We start from the raw sequence: 20,077 nt of genomic DNA, 5'->3' as shown, positions 1-20,077 counted from the left end.
AACTTGGGTCTAATGTCATGAGATGATGCTTCCATATTTCTAAATTATGTTGTTATTCCTAATAATGGCTGATGTCTGTTTTATGAAGTGTACCAGTAAATGCTGCAGCAAAACACTCACACAACAAGCTACCACATCTATACTCCAGAGTTGGGTGCCGTTTTCAGACTTACTAAGTAAATGTAACAATGATCATTAAGGTCAAACATTTCAATTTTAGTTTCACTGGGCCCCAGGACATGTCACCAGGAATTAAGGTCCTTATCTCTGTGGGCATTTGAAAACTGTAATCTGGCTTTTTGTCTTGCTTTTGGAGTAATGGCTTCGTCTTCTCTGAGTGGCCTTTCAGCCCAGGTCTGTAAAGGATTAATTTCACTGTGACTAATGGCCCTTTCTTTTTGGCCTCTGTCAGCATCTTTACAAGATCTTTTGCTTTTGTTCTAGTGTTGATTTGCACATTTCTCAGTAAAACGCATTAATCTCTGGTACACAGAACCTACTTCTTACCTGAATTATGTGATAGATAATTCCTTGGTGTTTATTAGGGATGCATAATACCAGGCAAATGGGAAATAGTGAAACTACTGCTGAATAGAACAATGACGAGATAAATTACGCTTAACCCACATTTTCTTGTCTCTTTTCTTTCTCCGTCATGACAATTTCATTACCATTTTCTGCGAGGCTTAGCATCTCAGACAATAGCAATTATAAATGATGTCAAAGCACAGTGAGAGAGCATCCAACTGGCCACATTTATTATTGGCACTTTAAATATATCAACCCAAATATTGCATCCAAACAGTCCTTCAAATTTGCAATTCTGCAAACAATAATATAACAATGGCAAACATGATTCAACATATTGTGTGGCTCTATTGCTTATACTTGCCCATGATTGTATGAACAGATAAACATGGCTTCTAGCATTTGGAAACAGTATTCAACAAAGAACCCAACTAGAGGTCCTCAATTCTGTTCCAAGCATCTGGACTAATTTCTTTTCATTTTTCCACTAATACAGATGTTGAGAAAAATACACTTCTCTCTTATCTGTTTTCAGTAGGGCTGCATAATATATTGCAAATTGATCTTCTGTGTATATATCTGCATATCGCAAACAACTGTCTGATAATGCAGTATGGTTTAGCTAATTATTTAATTATCTAGCATTCAGGCTCTTTATAAGTGTAATATATTTGTCTAATGCAGCATAACACGTTTCAAAGTGTCAAATATTTTTGTTGAAATGAATATGAATTCCATTTTTTTCCCCCCCAAGTAGCTGGATAGACTTCTCGCTAATTTGAATCAATGTTTTCTATAACATCGAAGCAGACAGACATTAACACTTTAATTATATGTTCATTTATCCAAAGTCATATCATTATTGCAACGTTCACCAATATAATCACGTCACATGTTTTCCTAATATTGTGCAAGCCCTTGTTTAGACATCCTAAAGAAAGAAAAAAAAAAAAAACAAAGGGCAGGGAAAGTTTGTTGCGTTACCAATATCCAGTTAAAAACACGCATTTAAGAATGGATTCACTGTTTTTGTCTGTACATGTTTATGTCTAAATTTTCTAAATACCTGTTTTCTCAGAAGCATAAAAGTTGACCTTTGCTCTATATTTACAGGCAACTGGAAAATCAAGAGAGAAAAACACCCATCTTTGATGATGAATTAGAAAATGTCGAGAATGCTTACGTGACAGCAACATAACAATGTATTATCATGGGAGGAACTCTGGCGCTAGCTGCCGACTTTTTTTTGCCAGTTTGAACAACACACTAGCCAGAGAGGATAAGATAATCTTGCACAAATATAAATGTAACGTTGAAGTAAAATTCCATAGACATATAACATTGTTTTGCCAACACTGGTGGTAGTTTACAGGTCAGACTGATTATTTCAGTTTCAAAGGCAACACAGGAGAGAGAGAGAGACATGTCGGTCCTTTAAAGCAAGCTTCATAAAACAGCTAACTGCTTCAGTCAATAACCACCCAGATTGACAAATAAAGCCATCAGCTTTATTTGCAGCAGTGATCAATAAGAGAGAGACATCTGCAGCTATACATTGAGGAGAAAGACAAATATATTTAAACAAAGAAGAGCTTGTGGGGGTTACACAGCCATCCAGGAAACGCTAACTCACATCAATGCAAATTACTTTTGGCTTCTGGAATCCATGGCACTGTGTTGTGCATTTTTCTTTTGGCGCATTCAACTGGTGCATTGCATAGGAACAAGTATGACAGAAGGCTATTGAGGTCTTATTTGTATCTAAATAAAACATTAAATAAAAAGTACAAACATGGACGGGGACTACTTTAAAAGCTACAGGATCACCTCCATTAAATCCTGTTAAACAAAGAAAACACACAAACAAAAACGATACACCAGATCAACATAAATGTCACTGGCAAAGATTATAGCATCTGTGCTTCACATCCAGTTGGGCCCTTGTTTTCCATTAGGCTCCTGTGCACTCAGATCTTGGTTTCTGTGCGGCTTATGGAACGCCGCTGCAGAGCCCGCACTGGAAGTGAGCTCAGGGCTATTGTATTGGTGTAGGGCTCCTTTGGGGGCTGTAATGCATTTCATACCATCCATCACAGGGGTGTGGAGGGCAGGAAACATTGCTTTAAGAGCACACACAGGACACAGATGGAGAACCAAGACATCCAGATATGCAGAGATAGCAGAAGTTTGGGAATTTGTTGATCAGAGGAGGCATTCTGGGGAAAGCAGATTCTCAGAGCCTTCAGTGAGGCAGTTTCCTAAATGTCTTTTCAGACTGACTGCAAATATATTCCACTTCAGATAAAAGAGGAAACATAAATAGACTAATAAGGTGGCTTTATGACATTGCTGCATGCAAGGCCCTTTTCTCTGCTCAGTCACTGATGTGCTAGGCGATTAAGGATCTTTTAGCTCCGCAGCTTAAGCTCTCAAATCCCTCTACATTATGGTCGTAATTAAAGATGAACTGCACTGTGGCAATCTGTGCCTGTGGAAATGTCAGCCCAAATGACAAAGGAAATAGCAAGGAGGTGCATGGGATTGGGGGCTGGGAAAGGACATAAAGCGTAGCCTTGGCTGGAAAAAAACAAAAAAAAATAAAGTCTTCCATTTCCATTTAACCTCCCCCAACACAAGCATAAAAAAAAAAAAACATCAGGAAAACTACTATTTCCTTTTGTTTTGAAGGAAGAGCGTAACCCTGCAGATGTAAGCTCCACAAAGACTGGGCTGTAATTTGCCAGCCACTGGGTGGAGTGCCACAGAGTTAAAGATAATGTCAGCACCCAGATATATCAAGATGGAAGCCGCAATATGTTTGATCGCAAATGCTGGGGGAGGATGTGTTCAAAGGAAAAGTTTTGCCTCCTCTTTTGGAGTTTTCTTGGAGCGATGATTAAAAACTGGTGGCTGGCGTCAGTGTATCATTAAGGTTGCCACCCTTTCCTGAAAGTAGGACCCCTATGCTCCAACTTTTGCTTTTCTTATGTTTGATTATTTTCTGTCCAACTCAGGCAGCTTCAGCTCCCTGACAAAGTGCCTAGAAAGGGAAATTAAAGTGCATGACCATGGTTCTGCTCAGGCTAGCCGATGTCTCCTTTAACCTCTGCTCAGTCACCCTGGTACCCTGTCTGCCCTTGTCTCCTACTGTGGTTTCCATGTCTTCCCTCTTCATCCCTCATTCTTCGTTTGCTCTCCTTTCACACATTAAAGACACACGACGGACACTCCCTTGTCTGCTGTCCGTCAGGGGTGCCCGATCAAAAACGCCGGACCCCACTTATTTAGAGATCATTAATCATGCTGTGTAGGACAGGAGGCTCTTTAATCCAGTCACTCCCCCCCTGAGCCTGACCAAGCAGGCCGCAGTGCGGCCTTCCACCCCTATCCCCCATGGTGTTATCAAGTTTCAGTGGTTGTAACTGTAGCACAATAAACAGAGGGGAAAGCAGAATTTGGAGGGGGTAGAGGAGGAAGGGGCTTGAGACACAAGTCAAGAAGAGAGGAGAAAATGTCACTTCCTTATTACCTTTTATTGCTGAGTAAAACATGGTTACCAGAATTCCCTTTATGTAGGAATATTGGGTCACCAACTTGGAACTCTAATAGCTATCCCAAACTCATCAAAATACTCTCTCAGAAAAAGAAAACCTTATAAATGAAAAACCAACACTTCATCTAAAATGGACCAATAGACTCACAAAACCTTGTGCTTTTATTGTCAACCCAACCAGGTGCTGCCACTTTCCAGAAGTTGTGGGGTGTTAACTAAAGGAAAATGAGGCCATATCAAAGAGCCAGAGAATGTTCCCATTGTGGTGTGGTGTTTGTACAGAGGTCCTGGCTGTTACGAGCACCAGTGTGAGGCTGACCAGGGGAGTAATATAATGCATACATGGATCCCCCCCGAGCCCATTTATGGTGTAATTGGTGTGGACAGAGCTCTGGGTCTCTGGGTTACAGTTGGGGAACTTCCTCTAATGTCCTGCTGGGAGGCCACTTTTCCCACACTGCAAACCTTATTACAGCTGCAACGAAAAAGCTAAATCTGGGCTAAAAATATTGTTTTTCAATGTTGGGAATTAGTATGGAGGCATTTACATTTATTTTTTTGCTATGGAATTTAATTTTACTCTTGAAACTTTGCATTGTTTGTTAGCTTTACAAGGTTAACTGGTAGAAGAGTGATTAACTGACTTGCACCATTTTGATTCTAGATAAAAACAAACCATTCTCATTTGCAATAACACTTATTTGCCATCTCTGCAACTCTGATGAGAGAAGCAGCAGCTCTTACAAAATGTATCTGTAGTTAGAATTAAAAAGGACCTTGATTGTTTATCTTTGTCATCTCTCCTATCGTTTTTCTGACTATTTCTTAGTATTATTTAAATCTTTTTCTAGGCCAATCACAAACTTATTCTTAAAAATATCACTTTGAACAGACCCACGTCGCATAACTCTGAGGAAAATAAATGGGATATCAGTGCCTCAACCCATTTGGAACTAATTTCACCCATTTTAACCAGTAAAAGATTATTTTTATATCTGTACACAAAGCTGCTTGAATGTGTTTGGTCTAAAGCTCCGCAGACATGCAGATTTCAGCTCTAAAATGTGTTGACTACCTTCCAGTCCATTAATAAATTAAGTAAAATGAAATATAAAATGTTGGCATTGGTCTGACCTCATAATAAATTTTAAGTTTTGAGAGTTGACATTTTAAACAGTCTGAAACAGACCCAAATAAAAACAAATTAGTGTATATGTAGGGATTTTAACAATAGATTTTCCAAGAAATGTCTTTTTTCCTTCTTTCTTTCTTTTTTTTTTACAAGAAACCAACAATTTTTGGCTCAAATAGTTTTGATTGTTGACCAGCTTTTTGGGAACTAAAAATCCAATGTTTGTCCAATCAGTGAACGTGCCACACACATGCTCTCCCAGGACAATGACATTCTTCAGAGTTTGAGTAGTACCTGCAGGAAGAAAACTTGGCTTGCCTTTTTCAGTATCAGGGTAAACACAAAAGGGTGCCAAAAGATTCTAAAAAGGAAATTTAATTTCTTACAGCAGCATGTTAGCTGTTCATTGTGGAGTAAAACGTCGACAGATAACACAAAAATTAAGAAATTCCAACAAATGTGCTTTATTTTTTCCTTTTGAAGAATCTAATTCCTTCGGTCATAGGACATGCCAATTTAAAAAAAATGGTGGCAACCTTCTGGAAATCTCATAGTTGAGGTGAGGGTCTAATGTTAGTAATGTTAAAAAGCAAAAATCATGCTAATTCCCATTAACTGGTTCTAAAGAGTGACAACTCTAATGATTTGCCTTTGTACTATTAGCTGCAGAGCTGTGTAACACTGACTGCTCTCTCTCACACACATTATATTGCCAGCTCTGCTCCTAATTATAAATAATTAATGATTTGTTATGAAAAAAGGGCTAGTTTAAAGATGCATAGTGGAAGTTTTGAAGTGCTGCATCCTCTCGTTCACCTGGCTACTTTGTTGAGACTTCACTATAATTGATGCATTAGCAACAGAACATGGGATAACTTCAATATTTATAAATTTCTTACCTCAGAAGACATCACCCTTCTAAACAAAAGACCTGTGCAGTCGCAGCGGCATATGCTATTCCTCCTCTCCAGTGCACGTGCACAACACTGATGTCATTTTAACTTGTTACCAGAGGGGGCAGACGTCTGCAAGAATCTAGGAACTTGCGCAATGCTCCTTCACAGTTACAATAAATCAATTAGCTTTTCTTTTTTTTTTAAATCTAAGACTAAACAAATCCGTTCTCAATAAATTCCTCCCAACTATCAAGAAGGAAACCACTTTTATTTTTTTTTAATGAGTCCTGCAGAAAAACAAATTATTATCATGTGATTTGGTGGCATTTTACCCTTTTAGGTGTGGGGAAAAACAGACAATGTGTCTTGTGAATGAGTAAATGAGATATACTGTCATCCTCTTTTGGTGGATTTTATTTGTACAGATGTCGCTTTCCCATAACCTGCAGTGTTTTCCCATTGTTTGATTTTCAGTGATGCAGGGACGTAGTTCTGTAACTGAACTGTTCTTGAGAAATAATTTTCTTATTCTATTGGAAACTTATATTAGAACTGTCAAATTCTCCATGTACACAGGAGATAGAAAAAAAAACTAATTTATCATTTATTTATACGTATTTATTGTTCTTGAGGAGAAATCAGAAGTGGATAAAATCAACATTGGCAGGTCAGAGCTTTACAAAACCTAGGCTTAACCGATGTTTTGATGGCTCCCCCTCCCTCTGTTCTTGACTGGTGATTTCAATGAACAGGAGCCTCTCTCTTTGGCTCTGTCCATCACAGTCTGTGGCCATTAATCATCTCGAGTGGACAGCGCTGACAGGCAGTTGGCAGCATCAGTCTTTTTTCTCTTCATCATACACCCGTAGATCCAGCAAACTAACTTACACCAACCCTAATTTGCAGCCCCCTTTCTTGTCACAACCTCCCCTGCCTGATGACAATGCAGCCAGTTATCCAAGCATGACAACCCTCCTAAAGCTTAATCAAAACCTTTATGACAGTCAAAAGTGATAAGCCAGATCAAGTCTTTTTCTTTCCCTGCAGAGAGTATAATCAAGACAGTAAAACCTGCAATGGATCTATTGAACAGTCGCTGTATCTCATCAGGTTTATGTTCACTCTTCCAATGTAGGCAGCTCTAATGCATTTATACTACATCTTCATGTCGGGCCATTAGCTAATGTTTGCTCCTGCTACAAATAATTAATATATACATGAGGTTCTCTGGTTGATTAAGGCCTAGATCAAGCTCAATAATTACAAACAAACAGAACTCAGCTCAGCTGTGGGTGCAAAAGGAGTTCCAAGCAAAAGATTTTACAAACCTATCTGAGAAGTGAAGACTGAAGAGGCTACTTGTGAGTGCTTTCTGCTTTATCTAGATTCAGGTCCCATCAATAGGCCCCCTCACTCACTGACACGATTTAGGACAGCTGCTGAAATTCCTCGACCATTAACATGCACACACACACACACAAACACACACACAGGCGTGTTTTTAAACTGCAGAGGCAGGAAATGGGAATCCCTCGTAATTTTTCCTTCCGCTGTTGCTTTCCTTTCAAGACTGAGAGGCCCCTAGGAAGGTGGGAAAATCACCTCACCATTTGTCTCTCTTGTCTTGAGACTACTCAATTTTACTTACCCTCAAAATAAAGTTATTTTTCTATGCATTCACGTTCAGTTAAAACTAATTTAGTTTTGCAAATCTGTCTTTAAAGAAATCTCTAAAACGGCTCCAAAATCATTCATGGCATTATAAACTAAACATTGTGAACACAGAGAAGTTGAAGATTTAAAAACAGTTGATTCAAGAAAGTACCAACCAGTGGATAAAATACTTTAGTAATAAAACCTAAAAATTTTGAAAGTATTAACCCTAAATAAATCATGATTGAAGTTTGCCTACACGTTTCTATAACTGTAGGTAATCTTCAGAAGCTGTAGTATTTGTTACCAACTGTTGACCCTTGTACTCACTTACTACCTAACACTTGTACAAGATGACACAGGAACGTGATCCATGAAAGCCGATTCTACTAACGCTTACTGTAATACACACCAGAAATGCAATTTGGTTCAAAATTTTGACCAGGTAAACAGCACCAGTCATACTTTTTAAATCTAAGCATATAAGTGTAAAATAATCTAAGCAACTTAAAGGCAAATTGTAAGAAACTGACACCCTGAGTCACAGAACAAAGATGCAGAATGGATGAGACAGACTTAGCCCCCGAGTGTCCGGCTCTGCTCAATCCATTATCGTCTAAACAAGAACTCTGGGTGCCAAAACCAGACCACTAAGAGGCTGATAATGTTGTGGTTTCAAAACACAGATCCAAAAGTTTCTGGCACAACTTCAGCTACTACCAAGGTGCATGGATAGAGACAAAGATCTGGACAGGTGAAGACTCCAGTAACATTTAAAATATTGGGGCAAAAACTTTATTGGCAGACTATTTTACCTTGTGGCCTTCATCAAGGTGGATCATGGTTCATCAAAAACAAGCTCCAAAAGAAAAATAAATTGTGTTACCCTTTATATAAAAAAAACAGACTTATGATAGGCAGTAAGTTGGAAAAATTTGCTACGTAGCTGGCAATTCATTTTCTTGACTGACTTCAGCCTCTTTTACAGCCTGCTCTGGAACTAATATTTAATGTTCCTGAATGAAAATGTAGGACTACTGGCTCTAACCCCAACCCTTGCGTTGACATGGAATAAAGAAAAGCAACAAAACCAAACAGTATACAATACAAAACATAAAAAACTTTACTTTAAGGTCTGGACCAGCAAAATGTTGTACATAATTGTGAAAGGGAAGGAAAATTGTTCATGGATTTCAAAATGTGCTACCAACGAAATCTGAAAAGTGTGGCAGGCACTTGTTTTTGGCCTCCCCCTTCGAATTCATTGAAGTTTATAGTTATAATGACACAAAATGTCACAAAAGGGTTATAAATACTTTTGCAAGATACATTTATCTTCACCAAATACAATTTTCTTACTTGGATATAAACCCCACACAAATCCAGAGGCCCTCATGTCTCCCCACAGTTTACCAAAACCTCATGTAAAGTAAGAACCACTGTAATCACACCTAGATTCCCTTTAGGAGGGATTACTTGAGCCTGTTGCCTTATCTGGCACCAAGTTTACATGACAAAAGCTTTGCTGCATCAGCAGTGTGGACCTGAAGTTTGTGCAAAAGTAGTGCATGATCGGCTGACAGGCAACTAAGTAAGTTTTGCCACTGCCAGATCTACTTTGCTTTAAAAAAGGCAGGATCAACTGAAGCAGATTTTACCTGCTGACACCATTTGTCTTTAAAGACGTAGCCAAAGATTTCTTTGCCTGCGTAGTTTTGGAATTCCGTCCGTCCGTCCGTCCGTTGTCTTCCGCTTATCCGGGGTCGGGTCGCGGGGGTAGCAGCTTCAGTAGGGAGGCCCAGACGTCCCTCTCCCCAGCCACTTGGGCCAGCTCCTCAGGAGGAATCCCAAGGCGTTCCCAGGCCAGCCGGGAGACATAGTCCCTCCAGCGTGTCCTGGGTCTTCCCCTGGGTCTCCTCCCGGTGGGACGTGCCCGGAACACCTCTCCAGGGAGGCGTCCAGGAGGCATCCTGACCAGATGCCCGAGCCACCTCAACTGGCTCCTCTCGACGTGGAGGAGCAGCGGCTCTACTCTGAGTCCTCCCCGGATGACTGAGCTCCTCACCCTATCTCTAAGGGAGAGCCCAGACACACTACGGAGAAAACTCATTTCAGCCGCTTGTATCCGGGATCTCGTTCTTTCGGTCACGACCCAAAGCTCGTGACCATAGATGAGGGTAGGAACGTAGATCGACCGGTAAATCGAGAGCTTCGCCTTTTGGCTCAGCTCTCTCTTCACCACAACGGATCGGTACAGCGCCCGCTTCACAGCAGACGCTGCACCAATCCGCCTGTCGATCTCCCGCTCCATCTTCCCCTCATTCGTGAACAAGACCCCAAGATACTTGAACTCCTCCACTAGGGGCAGGACATCCTCCCCAACCCGGAGAAGGCACTCTACCCTTTTCCGGTTCAAGACCATGGTCTCGGATTTGGAGGCACTGATTTTCATCCCGGCCGCTTCGCACTCGGCTGCGAACCGCTCCAGTGAGTGCTGTAGATCACGCCCTGATGAAGCCAATAGGACCACGTCATCCGCGAATAGCAGAGACGCAATCCTAAGGCCACCAAAGCGGATCCCCTCAACACCTTGGCTGCGCCTAGAAATTCTGTCCATAAAAGTTATGAACAGAATCGGTGACAAAGGGCAGCCTTGGCGGCTGCCCTTTGTCCAGGGGAACTGCCAGGGGCAGTTCCCCTGGATTGGCAGACTGGGGTGGTGGTCCCCCTATTTAAAAAGGGGGACCGGAGGGTGTGTTCCAACTACAGAGGAATCACACTCTTAAGCCTCCCTGGTAAGGTCTATTCAGGGGTTCTGGAAAGGAGGGTCCGTCGGATAGTCGAATCTCGGATTCAGTTTTGGAATTATAAAATGTTTTTGGAGGTGATAAGAAAAATGGCACATTTTTCAGGCAATAAAAGACAGAAAAAAGATGCTTTGTTCTTAAAAACACATAACTCAGGCTTGGAGTCGTAAAATATATAAAGACTCTGTGGGAACATGGAAAAAAATGGAGAAATACCATGTTGCTAAAAGCCAGGAGAATATTCTTAATGGAAACACTACACAACTTCTAAAGAAGACTCAAGTATGTTTTGACATGTAGAGGACTTTGAGTAAGTTGATGGACATCCCATTTTCAGAAGGTCAGGGTTTCATTTAAATTCTTAAACCTGGTTCACAAATCCCAATGACCCTCCACTTCCTTAGACAGCAAGGCCACAAAAGATTTGGTTTCTGTCCAACGCTTGCTAACTAATGTGCTGTTCTTACCTCGTTTCTGCATGAAGGTAAAGAGATCATCCAAAAATTCCTTCCTTTTTGGATCACTGTCGAGCTCATACAGCTGCAGGAGAAAAGACAAACAAACATAACAGGGCATTAAAAGCTTGTTGTATTTATGCAGCTTGTTCAGCATCTTAAATGGGTACTGAAAACATGTCTAACTCTAAACATATGAATTGTGTCAGTTTAGCTGTGTTGTCTTCGACAAGCTCACCTTAGCAAAGTCCCTGGAGGCTTCTCCTCTTCCTCTGTTGCTGTCAGCTTCATCTGTCCATCCAGCACTGCCATTCTGCAGCACACAAGCATAAAAAAACAACATATAAAACAGTCAGTAAACATACAAAAAGTGATGGCAAACAAGCTGAGAATAAGGTTTGTTTGAACAAAGATACTGAAGGAAGTAAATGTGTGGATAGAACAAAGAATGCTGAATGTCCCATGACTCAATGTATCTCAGCTTTATAGATGCGAAACCTTAGTCGCTACGAATGAACTCTGGACCCGATTTATTTTTTCCTAAAATGTTAATCGGCTTCTCTCGGTTTTACTGCAGGTCAAAACATTTGTGCTGGACTAAACTAAATAGGTCAAAGACAAACATCCTGCAATAAAAACTCGTGGAAAAAACCCAAATGTAAACTAAGAGCTAAAGAATGCATTTATCCAGGGGTTGAAAGAGCAACTTCTGGAGTTATTGTGCCCCTGATCTCCTAAATCCCCCTCCCCCTTCATCCTCAAACATCTCCATTTGACCTAAACCATCTGCATCTGGGCCTGCCCTGCCCCCACCCATGTCTTCCGACCCAGCTGGATACACGGGCCCCCCATCCTTCAATCTTAACGCAGCTGTGACGGGTGGCCAAGTTCATAGAGTATAGCTGGCTGTCAGGAGGGGCCGGAGGAGGGTGGGCTGGTCACTTGCCTTAGCGTGCATCTCTGCAGGCATGCACATACGCCCACATATGCGGACACAAATGCGTAAAGGCTAATCATCAACGTGTGCATGTTTGTGAGTGCGGGGCGGGGGGCGCGGGGGGGTCCAAATGGCCCCACAAGACGCAAAGAAGAAAAATAAAGGCAGAAAGGACTGCACGGTATGTGCAGACCAGGAATGCCTCCTAAAGACAAAACCTATAAAAGCATCAGGAATCAAAACAAGATCCTTTTGGTGGGAGACGTTAATAGCTGCAGAGCGGGGTCTAGTTTCAACCAGGAGCCTATTGGTCAGTGGCAATTACAGGCTCTGAAATGAGAGCCAGAGGGCAAAGGTTGTCAAGGCCTCTGAGAGCAAGTCATTTTCACCCTCTCACTCTCGTGTGTCTAACTGTTGTCAACATTCATGCTCCCTAAACAAATATTCATCAGCCATCAACCTGGACAACCGCTGCAAATGGTGTGTTTCAAGGTTACCAGATAAACACATGAAACGTTGCGAAAGAAGTTGCCGGCTTCCTCACAGAGTGAAAGTTTTTTTTTTTTTTTTTTTAAACAATGTCATTCATGCAATGTTCGTTTTCCTAACAAAGACTTGTGAAATAAAATATAGATGTCTAACGTATGTTTGAAAGTCAGATCAATTTAAGTCTTAACAAGAGTGAATAAAAAAAAAGCAGCTTTTCTCATGCAAAAACACCATTTCCAATTAAATTACATAATCTATGGCATGTGACAAGATTACAACCGGTTGATCATGTGAACATAAAAAAATACATTATCGTTCATCCGGAGGCCCTATAGACCTTTGCACACAATTTTCCTACCTTTGTTAAACATTAACCATTATAAATGCTTATGACTGAAGATAATTCACATTTTACATATGCATACTCCTAGATTTTTTTTACTTTTGGATACAAGTTTTCTGATTCCGTATACTCACATTAGTAACCAAACTTTTAAGTTATATGGGGGGAAAAAAATAAAGATTCCACTCATTCTCATAGTTCGCAAGCTAGTAAATGCTGCTGTGCATTAACGTAACAATTGATCAGACCATGACAAACTCATCTGAAAAGTTACATTTATGTCAGTTTCCTTGTGAGGAAGTTTATTCCACAGCATGATGTATTCCCATGGGAATGGTGTATTCAGAATGACGTGCAGTTTTAGTTTTCTGCCATGCATAGCTTTTCTCCATATATGCCTAACTGCTTTTCCACATGTTTGTTGTGTCCACTTAGCTGCTTCTGTGCTTAATGCTCTTATTTCTGTCCAACCTGTCATAGGTGTTTGACCATCTTTTAGGAAGGTTTGCAGTTGTGCCACTTGTTTACCAATTTTCTCCCAGAAGAAAAAAAAACTGCTATCATTTCCTAATTAACAAATAATGTCAATTTGTTGCACTAAATTTAATTCAGGGATATCAGACTAAAATAGACTAAAAAGAAATCCGTGCCACAATTAAGATTTTCATTTGGAAACATTTTGAAAAACTTGTATCCAACTTCCAAATTGTCCACTACTTTGTGTTGGTCTGCTAAATTGAGTCCGAACGACAAACACTGAAGTATATTGTTGCAACATGACAAAAAGCGAAAAGGTTCAAGGCAAATAAATACTTTTTGAAGACTTCAAATTGTGTTCAAGTTCTTCGATGTGCAGCAAAAGATTTCTTTAACATGCTGAAGTCTTTCCTGATTGGCTCGCGACAAAGAAAATATCCTTTTTGTTCAGGATTTGTTATTTGATAAGCAGCACATGGCTGTTACTTACCCTGATGTCTATAGATGTATCAACTTTGCCCTTGGTTGCTAAAAACAAGAAACTATGTTTTTTTTATAACAATAATTTTGCAATCATAGGAAGCTATCCTTATCTTTTATTAAGCAAAGCTATGTCAAATGATTTTCTGTAAACTAAAGGACCTGTTCTAGATTATATACAAAAATACATTTTCAACATGCAACTAAAGATCCATACTAAGTGTAGGTCCAAAAGTGCAGGCAGTAGCCACCAGGTCACTGGACTTGAAAATGTTAAGGAAACACAAATGTGTTTATACACAAACCTCGTGCACACTTGCACACACATACACAATCCTGCTTCCCTGAGGGACGCTGTTGTGGGAGAGCAGGGGTCAAGGTGTTGTGACATCAAATGAGAGCAAAGGTCTAAAGTGACCGAGTATTATTGTGCAGTCAATGTCATCCTCCGGGTTTTTTCCAAGCTGTATGTAAAAGTTACAATTTGAATCTGATTTAGATAAATTTATATAAAAACATCTTTAAACAAAAAACTCTTTCAAGACACTGAAAGTGAAGTTTAATCCTGTCAATGTGAGTCTAAATGCAATTAACATATTAAATGTTTGAAAACATTCCATATCTACAAATGTATTTGTTGAATTTTGATAAAGATTAGAGACATATGCTTTGATCCATAAATGGAAATAATCAGGTAATTCCTTAATTCTCTGATGGATTAGAAAATACCACCCCTAGAGCATTAAGCATTTTTTTTCTATTTGTGCTAAAGACAATAGAAAATAATTAAAATTGGCAGATCAGGCCTCAAATAAAAAAATATATATTATTTTAATCAGCCATGGGTCAATTTATGGGCCTTAAGGATAATTTCCAAGAAAGAAGGACATTTGGTAGTAATTGGACAAGATAATAGCTGGGGTCACAAGTGAAGCACACCTGAAATGATTTTTGAAAAGTCACCAAAATAATGTTTTTTTCAGACACTTTTTTACTAAGTGGTTTAAAACAAACTTGACTGTAGTCTAGAAGGTGAGAGGCAATACAACATGTGGTAAAAACAGCAGTAACTTTGTGGAACAATAACTGAGATTAGCATCAATCAGAAGAAAACTGTTAGTTTTTCCTTCAGGAATCATTTCCATCCTGAGCACCTGTACTCACGTGTTTCAGATTTATCATGCTTGGTTTCAAGAGTATTAAAGTTTTTATGGTGAATGTTTATTGTGTCAATGATTTGAATATGAAACTGCTTTTATTAAGTAATGTACCTTAGTCTGCAAAGAAACTCTTTGTTTGATTATGATATGAGGAAATATTGAGGAAAAAAATGGCACATCTGTGAAGCCAGGTGTCACAAACATCTGACGCCCTTTAGCTCTTTAGATAATACAACATCCACATCGGCCAAAGGTCCACCGTTAACGGCTGACCAGTCTCGGTTGACCTGGTCTGGCCAGAGGTGCAAGTGCTGCTTGGGAGCGATCCTCAAAACAAAACTAATAAAGAACTTTCACCCAACAAAAAGACCGGACACTCGTCCTCAGCGTGCGCTGTAGTTCACACAGTAATAACTTTTATGAGCGTGTAGTCTTTGCATTAACAACCCCGTTCCACTTCCAAAGTTAATAAACCTCCAGACAGCCAAACCTGGGGCAAAAGAGACCACTGTCCTTTCTGAAAGTGGATTGTCTCGGCTGATTGAGGCAGTGCTGTCCAAATGAGTCTCTAAACCAAAGAGATGGTTGGAAAGGGAGCCACACATCCATGGGAGGATAGCCAATACAGCGAACATATGATACTTCACTACATGTTGGACACAACTGGCATTTCCCACTCTTTTCCAGAGCAGATGCTGATGTGAATGTGGGTGGATTTTACTAAATCCTTCAAAATTACTATTATTAGGTCATCAAAGTCATAATTAGATCGGCAAAAATATGTTCCCCTTGACATCTGAGAATTAGACGAGCTCCTAAAAACTTTTAGATTTTTAACAAGCTTTATTTTATTAAAAAAAACAACAAATTTCACATTTTATTTTAACATTACAACTAAATGTTTGCCTTGTAAATAGTTTGTTCTATTAGTTATTAGAAATAGAAATATAATTAAATGTCCATTAGTTGGGAAATTTATGATTATTATTTTAATACAGTGTTAAGGTTTGCTTTATGTTATTTTAAGAGTAAACACTAATTGAAATTAGATGTGCCATTTCTGTGACAAACATAAGAAAAATGTTAGATAATCCATGCTTAATTTTGTTATTTAAACAAAGTGCTTAAATTGGCGAGAAATCTTATTTTTTTTTCATAAACGCTGTTTAAAATGGAAAGTTTCAGATGAAGGTAACATTGTTCATAAATGATTAAACTCATATGATAACCACTCAGATTGGGTGAGTTATGGACATTAAAGTAATTTAATGTTCAACTAATAATACATTTACTTTTTTTAGTAGAAAACATATCTGCTTTGTTGCTGGTGTAGAAAATGCTCACATGCACACAAGAGCAAAGTAATTATAACAGGAGCCATTAACCGGGAACAGACATGTTGGCTCTTGAAATGAGACCTTGGTCAGCTGAGGAATGTTAACACCATGTTGCTCCTTGTAAACTTAAGAGTGGCTACTGATGTGTTTTGGACCGCTCCTTATGATCAGTCACCTCAGCCCCCTCATCACATCCACTGCTCCACCCAGAAATGACTTTTTTTCTCTCTTTTTTTTTTTTTAGATTCCCACACCTTCCAAGATGCGTACATGACTTGACATGCCTAATGTATTTAATAACCGTTTTATTGAAAGCAGGCAACACAATATTTTAGTACAGCAGTGTTGCTTAATGCAGGGGTTGTCAAACATCCATCAACACTAAAACTGTGAAGACATTTCTCAGCTCTCAGCAGAACAACCTTTCAGCTTAATGTACACACACACATACACACACACACACACACACACACACACACACACACACAACAACAACCACAGATGCAGAGTTTAGTATGGAGTCAGTATGGGTGTGACTAATAAGAGTTGTTTGTGTTGAATAAACCGGCTGATACATGACCACACATATTATATATAAACCTACAGAGAGCTATCTGACAAGCCCCTGGCGCTTCAGTACAGAATTGGACATAGAATATACATTTTTGCCTCGCTTATCCGACATGCAAGGCTACATACAAACATGTGGTCTTAAAAAAAAGGTGAAAAAGTACACCATGTGAATCAAAAGCTTGTTAAACCACCTGTAGCAGGTATAACCTGAAGGTTTCATAAAGACTATCTGTTTCCCACATCATGTGGAGGAATTTTCACCCTGTCGTTTTTTTTTTTACAAAGTTGCATCATTTGGTTGAGGATTGCAATCAGTCATTTATTCACAACTCTCTTGACAAACTAACACATAGTTTGGATGAGGTTTGGGTAGGGAAAACCGACTGAACCACATGAAACGAATGTTCTTTACTGTTTGGGTCACACTCTGGTAGATTTGCTGATATTGTTGAGATCATTGCTCTTTTAATAGATCAGATCCAAGCGCCAGCTGCCTGACAGATGGCCTAACATTTAACTTGGCATACAGTGAAGTTCATGCTTGGCTCAAGAACTGCAAGGTACCAATGTCCCCTGGGTGCAAAACAAGTCCACATCATCACAGGTTCAGGTTGTGTGAGGTGCATCATGGCGGAACATTTCAACACTGGTCTTATCTGTTTAAAAAGGACATTATTCTCTAGAGGTCTATTGTTTCATTCAGTTTCACAATTGTAAACCTATGTAAGTCTTACTGTCTTTATATTTGAGGAATAAAAGCTTTTTTTCCTAAAAAACTTTTTAAAGACAAGCTATACTTGTTTATTTGATTCTAACTGTAATGTTGTGAATTTTAACATTTTACATTCTGAGTCCTGTTGAGACTGATATGTAGCTATAGTGATATTTGCAATTTCTCTGAGCACTGTATGGTCTGACATTTGGGTACATTTTCTGGTAATTCACAAGATAAAAGGGAGTTGTGTAAAATGTTTTCCACTGGTAAGCAATCTTTTTGGAATGATGGAATTAAAATTGTTGTTTCCAGATTTATAGAATAAAACTACCTCTCTGAGGTCTTTACTGATGTCTTTTCTCCTTGGAACTGGGGAACCTGAATAGCAAACTGCTAAAACTCCTCCTTTATATAACTGACAGCATATATTGATGGTTGATTGACCAGGTGCATCTAATGAGCATCCACTGGTCTCAATTTCCCTCTTAAATCCAATGGAAGGAACAACTGGAGTGTACTTAGTTCTCCAATTACTTTATTGGCAATCATTGAAACATTCTCGAAATCCTAGTCAACAAATAAACTGTTTTCAACTAAACTATGCAACTAAGCTTGCAAGATAAGATCTACTTTTTCTTTTTTCTTTTTTTCAAAAAAAAAAAAAAAAAACATTACCAAAATTGTCATCTAAACACATTTAAAATGCATCCTGCACCATGATGTCATTAAACAACGTTTTGATCCATGACAACATTTAATGCAACTTCTGGAATCATTTCGCCTGCCTCTCTGAAACATGCTGCTGCTCCGCTCTCTGGAGCCAGCAAGTCACGCCGGTTTGATTTCATTTACGTAACATTAGAGACATGAATGTAACAACAATCAGTCATTTTGATCTTTGCACACAGTGAATGCAATGACTTTTCAATCTGAATCAGTTGTGCAGTATTGGTCGAAATAAATGTAATTATAATTTCTTTCACAATATTGAGCAGACCTTTACAAAGCTCTAATATTAAAACTTTAAACATTCCTAATGTTTAAAGTTTTGTTTTTTTTATTGAGAAAGTTCTGGTTTCATACAGCTGGAATGTATGCTACGCTGCCTTTGCCACCTGTTGCTATGGGCAGCCGCCTAAAAGAAAGCAACTATACTTTTCACTTAGAAGAAAAGCAAATTCTGTCTTTGGAAATATTTGCATTTGCAGAAAACACAGACAGCCAGGTTGTTGAAAGTAAAGGCGTGCCACTAATCACTATCATTAAGGCAATGGTAAATCCATAGACTCCCAGTGTTAATATACAAAGAGCAGAAAGGCAAAAAGGTTCAGTATTTTACACAATAAGCACTTGAAATTTACTTTGTATTTTAACTCTGTATTATAATTAAAAATTTTACTATTGCTAAAATCTCCTTCTAGAATATCATTATGGAGACCAAGCTTGCTTTTACGATCCTGCTCCCATAAAGTTTTTGTCGTATCTTTGTATTTATGCACTTCTGGACTACAGGTGAGACAAGCCCCCTCTTTTTCTCTCATCCAAGGTCATGGGCTGAGTTTGACGCTGCATCCGGAAGGGGAGATGGTGCAGTTCACTCCCACCAGATAACTTACTGAAGGGATTCATTTTACTATAGTCTGGTAGATGTTATGTTTTATTTTCTCATTCCCTTTCATCTTGGAATTAGGGTTGTCAAACTGAAAGACATGATTGATACTAAAAAAATATATATTATTCAAAGATGCTCGTTTGCGTCAAAATTAATATAAACTGACCCTTTCACATTTGACCAAACTATCACTCTTCTTCTGTCTGCAGCTCTACAATAACAGCCTCTCCCCTCCATGCAGCCGCTCATGTAAACAATGATCTATTGCAGAAAGTTTAGATTATGCTAACACTTCAAATACAGCGAGACAAAGATAGACGGACAAGATAAAACAAAATGCTAAATGAGGCCACATGCTATGCTAATGCTACAAGGTAACACTACAAGGTAATGCTACAACAATGACGTTTGAGAGCAACGCATGAAGGTCAGTGAAGCTCCTGAATCCGCAAAAGTTAAGTAGTAAACCTACCAGACAACATAAGATAACACTATCTGCTTAAATATTAGCTTCACGGACACAGACAGCCCAGTGAGGGGTTGTGTCGTTCTGAGCTCCCTGTCAAGATGCGCTCCTTTCTGTGAATTTCTGTTAACCAGCTGTTGGGTCAGTCAGCTAATAAACTGTGAAGCCATTACTTCTCTACTTCTGTAAACTATTGGAATTTCAAAAGATGGTGGAGCCAGACTGAAGCTGAAAATTACAACAGAAAAAAGTAGGAACCCATAGCAACCTACCCTGCTACCAACTGATCCCTAAAGAAGTCATACAAACTTCCCAAAAATGCAGAAACTGTACAGGACAGTAGGAATAACGGTTACCATTTTGTTAGCAATACAGACAAACCTTTTGTTAAACATTTTTATATAAACCCCAGTAATAGTGAAACTGTGGCATTTTGTACTTAGCATTATCATATAACAATTTCA

General features: G+C 39.1%; 1 protein-coding gene across 4 annotated transcripts in view; it reads right to left on the bottom strand.

Moving 5' to 3' along the window:
* Positions 1-20,077, bottom strand: part of LOC105930467 (AT-rich interactive domain-containing protein 3B) — an 86,604-nt gene that overhangs the window by 29,197 nt on the left and 37,330 nt on the right. For all 4 annotated transcript variants that reach the window (XM_021319554.2, XM_021319553.2, XM_021319555.2 and 1 more), the window contains exons 3-4: positions 11,263-11,337; positions 11,037-11,109 (exon numbers count right to left, since the gene is read on the bottom strand). In XM_021319554.2, coding sequence (XP_021175229.1) covers positions 11,037-11,109; positions 11,263-11,337 — 148 coding nt within the window. The remainder of the gene's footprint in view (positions 1-11,036; positions 11,110-11,262; positions 11,338-20,077) is intronic.

Source organism: Fundulus heteroclitus, chromosome 4 (genome assembly GCF_011125445.2).
Source record: "Fundulus heteroclitus isolate FHET01 chromosome 4, MU-UCD_Fhet_4.1, whole genome shotgun sequence".
NCBI lineage: Eukaryota > Metazoa > Chordata > Actinopteri > Cyprinodontiformes > Fundulidae > Fundulus > Fundulus heteroclitus.
This window is presented reverse-complemented; position numbering and strand designations above follow the sequence as displayed.